Source organism: Gekko japonicus, unplaced genomic scaffold (genome assembly GCF_001447785.1).
Source record: "Gekko japonicus isolate JY-2015 unplaced genomic scaffold, Gekko_japonicus_V1.1 scaffold1516, whole genome shotgun sequence".
In the NCBI taxonomy this organism is placed as follows: domain Eukaryota; kingdom Metazoa; phylum Chordata; class Lepidosauria; order Squamata; family Gekkonidae; genus Gekko; species Gekko japonicus.
In genome coordinates, this window is record NW_015172050.1 from 376,208 (window position 1) to 380,631 (window position 4,424).

The following is a 4,424-nucleotide window of genomic DNA, read 5'->3' on the forward strand; positions in this document are numbered from 1 at the left end:
CCCCGGCATTCAGACCCACATCCGCACAGCACGACTCTCTCCTCCCCCTCCCTAGTCCCGCTCTACTCCCTCACCTCTTTTTTCTGGCGCTTACTGAGCTTGGGCACTTTGGGTTCCTTCAGTTTCTTGGGCTTTTTCTTCTTCTTAATTTTTGGCATCTCTGCCTCGGATAACAGCTCTTCCTCTGGCTCTTCTTCGGGTTCTGGGGGGGGGAGAATAGTAAAAGGGGGGGAGTTGACATCTAAATTTCCAAAATCCACATGGTGCATCGAACCCCACAACCATACTGTTGAGCTGGACCATGCTTGCATTGCCCCGATTCCCCCTCACCAGTCTATCAAACCCCATCGTACAGCTGAGTTCCTCAACCCTTTTTTTTAAAGTTCTCCCTCCACCTTTTGTCACTTTTTAAAAACACCCCTCCACCTTTCGTCACTTTGTCCTTCTGCAGGGGACACAAGCTACACCGATAATCTATTCCAGAGAGCCAAGATTCTCACTCACAGCCTCCTGTGTGAGAGCTCCTTGTGAGAGCCAGTTTGGTGTAGTGGTTAGGAGTGCAGACTCTAAACCGGGAGAACCGGGTTTGATTCCCCACCCCTCCACATGCAGATTCTGGCGTAACCTTGGGTCAGTCACAAGTTCTTTCAGAGCTGTTCTCTCATGAGCAATTCTCGAGAGCGCTCTCTCAGCCCCACCTACCTCACAGGGTGTCTGTCGTGGGGAGGGGAAGGGAAAGGAGATTGTAAGTGCTCTGAGACTCCTTTGGGTAGTGAAGGGCGGGGTATAAATCCAATCTTTCCTTCCTCATGCTGCATGACGTTGTGAACTACACTAATAGCCCAATACCAGTAGAGGAGTAGAATGGGACCTCTCTCTCCCTCTTGAAGACTCTCACTTAAGGAGCTTCCCCCTAAAAGAAAGCAGCAGATGTTCCTGTATTTGCTTCTTCCCAACCCAGATTCGGGTGACAAAACAGTAGGGGCAGCACAATCTCTCGAAATCTCACATGAGTCACCCAGGTCTTGGTAGAAGGAGGAAGCTCCACTTACCTTCAGAACATATCCCTTTCCTGAACACAACCTCTCTCCCTTGAGGTGTTGTGTGGTTCCATGAAGGGCCACCCACAGTTTGAGAACAACTGCCATACAGCTCACTGGCTCTATTGTCCTCCCAAGAACATAAAAGCCCTGCTGGATCAGACCAGTGGTCCATCTGGTCTAGCATCCTGTCTCACACAGTGGCCAACCACTTCTTTTGGAGGTCCGATAACAGGGCATAGAGACTGAGGCCTTCATAAGAACATCCTGATGATAAGTTTCCCACTCTTCAACCTTCTTGTTAAGAACAACTTATTGTATGTCAGGACCATCATGTTGTAGACTTATGTGTTCCCCAGTGGTGGACATAAGAATGTAAGATGAGCCCTGCTGGATCAGACCAGCAGTCTACCTAGTCCAGCATCCTGTCTCACACAATGGCCAACTGGTTCTTCTGGAGGTCCAATAACAGGGCATAGAGGCTGAGGCCTTCCCCCGAAGTTGCCTCTTGGCACTGGTATTCAGAGGTTTACTGCCTCTGAATTTGGGGGTTCCTATTAGTCGTCATGGCAGGTAGCCACGAATCACTCTAATCCCCACTTGCCATATATTTCAAAAGGGAAAAAAGTGTGCTAGATTTTTTTTTTTTAGTCCAGGCACCACTGCAAGAACAGGCAATGTATGGGCCCCGTGCGTGGCATTCAACACCAAACCACTGCCACTTCCAAATGAAAATTATCTGAGAGTATTCAAGGGGAGCGGGGAGAACCTGGGCGGGGAGAACCTAAGAGCTCAGCGGTGATGGGTGGGAGGGTCAAGCACTCTCTCCCATCTTTCAACAATCCTGGAGGAATTTATTTATTTATTTTACAATTTACAGCAAACTCAGCAGCAGCTGCCCAGACTTCCCATCCTATTGCTGTTCAGAGCTTCCATTTCAACCGCCAGGTGCCTCCTCAGGTGCCAGCCGCAGCAATCACCTCCTCTTTATGCAAATGCAATCTTCAAACTCAGTTGCCTCTCCTCCCCCCCCAACACGTCCCCCCCCCCCCCCGCAGACCACACTCCCATCTGTTCCCCCCCCCCCCACCCCACCCCCATGAGCCCGGAGGGGCACAGCCAGCCGGCGGCTTCCTTTGTGACAGGATCCACAGCAACCAGCCATTCTCCTTCTCCTCTCCCCTCCCCCCTCATCAGCCAGCCACCCCCGCCCATTACACGCAGCCGGAGTCACTCGCTCTCCCTCCAAGGGAAAATGGCCTCCTAACCACAGGCGCTGGGCAGGATGGGGGAAAGCCACAGGTCACAGCAGTTTGCTGCAACCCGAAAGGTGCGGAGCAGAGGGGAAATTGGAGGCCTACGTTCGGCAAATGTATCCTGTGCCAGAAGTATTTCCCTTGCCGTCTCCTCCTCCAGCATGGCTTTCCCATCCTCCGTCCTCCCAGACTGCCGCCACAGATGCAGATCTGAGCGCCCTCCCCGGCTCTTCTAATATCCGGCAGCAATACTAACCCTAGCCTCTGACTAGAGGAATGCTTTTTGAACTACAAGCCAGACTACCCCAAGAAGCCACATCCCTAAACCTCAAGGACTGGGGGAGGGAGGGCCATTAACAAAAAATCACTTTTATCAGTGACAGTACCGAATCTCTGCACAAGAAGCACTTCCAAAGCCAGACTCCGGTGCCCTCAACCTCACTCAGGAGAAGGCACCTCCATCCAACAGCCAGTCACAAACCCTGCTGAAGATGACCAAAGCCAAAGGTAAAAGATGTCCCCACCTCCCCACCACATTGGGCAGGCCTCCCTTCATATAAAGGCAGGACTGCGGGTGAGGCGAGACCCACAAGAAACAACATTGGGTGTGGTTGGGGAGAAAAAGTGGGTCACGAAGTAGCCCAGGGCACAGAGCATTTTGGACAGAGAATCTCTTGAGCTCTTAAGTGGGCAAAAGAGAAGAGGAAAGCCAGGCAAGGGCCTTTTATCTCAGGCTCACGTCAGCACCCTTAAATTTGGGCTCCCCCCCCCAACATCCACAATCATCCCCTCCTCTCTCCATCGCCAACACATGCTACGCTCCCACCCCTACAGCCAAGAAACGAACTCCGTATTTTGGGAAATGGACGCAAGTGAGAAGAGAAACGCTTTTCTGCAACATACACGTGGGTTCCTAGTAAACAGAACTTTCCCTTGTGCGGCGTCTTCCTGCATCCGCTAGTCAAACTGGAGCAGAACGCACAGGCAGGAGAGCAAGCTGCCTGTCTGGAACGGTTGGGAAGAAAAGTCTCTTTAGGTGGGGGGGGGAAGGGAAGGCCGAAGCAGGAAGCGACAGAAATAGACCAGGCAGGCGGCAGCTAAGTATGCAAGCGACAGTAGGCAGGGGCTCATCAGAAGCCCCAAATGAAAAGTCCTAAACAATTTTTACTCCACGACCTCCCACCCCAGACCCGAACTTTGGGTTCTTTTGCCACAGGCGGTCCGGATATCAGAAAGCGCTGGCTGAACAGTTCACAAGGCCAAATGGCTCCCTACGGGTCCAGCCTCATTACAAGGTCCCTGGATGGTGCACCTCGTGATCCAGCTGACACCCCCCTGGTTCAAACACGCCCCCAAACAGAAGACCTCTTTTGTTCCTTGCTTCAGCGATAAGCCACTGCGATGTCCTTCTCCCCCCCAAAAAAAGAAGTCACGGGGAGTCTCACCCTGTGGGGTACCTTGGTGCTGGTGGATGCTGTTGTTCATCAGAATCTCCATTTCCTCCTCGTCACTGCCGGCGGAGCACGGCGATGGCGACCCGATGCCCGAAGCCATGGCCAGCGATTCAGATGCTCAAGCAGCGCCCACTACCCCCTGATCGCCAATGCCAATGATGTGGGGGGGGGGGAGGGAGAGAAAGCAGGGAAGCACAAAAGTCCCGTTAGAAGCAGCAGCTCCAAAGGAAGTGGGGGGAGGTCCAAAGAAGGGCCCAACAATACAGAGGATGATCTCTCTGCCCCCCCATCACTCAACCCCCCCCTCCTGTCAATCACCCCCATGACAAAATAAGTGGCCGGGAAGGCTGGCTTTGGGACTTCCAGTCCTAAGTAACCTGCAGATAGATAAAAGCCGTGCAAAATTGGGAGGGGGGGGTAGAGAAACCTCTCACCAAAAGACCTTCCAATAATGGAAAACGCCTGAACTTACCACTTCTTGCCCTTATTGTTTTAAAAAACGTGAGAGTCCCCCCTGTTATATTTGTAACCAGTCCCTGGCTGGGGGCGGGGGGGAGATTAGAGTCAGGGCAGGATATTTCCCAAAGGGACCCCCTTTTCCCCCCTAACCCCCCCCCCCCAAAACACACACCATTAAAAAACAAACCAAAAAAACCCCAAAAAAGGGGACAGGA

General features: G+C 52.5%; 1 protein-coding gene across 1 annotated transcript in view; it reads right to left on the reverse strand.

Moving 5' to 3' along the window:
- Positions 1 to 4,424, reverse strand: part of CHD4 (chromodomain helicase DNA binding protein 4) — a 40,702-nt gene that overhangs the window by 35,566 nt on the left and 712 nt on the right. Inside the window, exons 2-3 of the mRNA XM_015420732.1 lie at positions 3,742 to 3,889; positions 75 to 202 (exon numbers count right to left, since the gene is read on the reverse strand). Coding sequence (XP_015276218.1) covers positions 75 to 202; positions 3,742 to 3,850 — 237 coding nt within the window. The 5' untranslated portion in view covers positions 3,851 to 3,889. The remainder of the gene's footprint in view (positions 1 to 74; positions 203 to 3,741; positions 3,890 to 4,424) is intronic.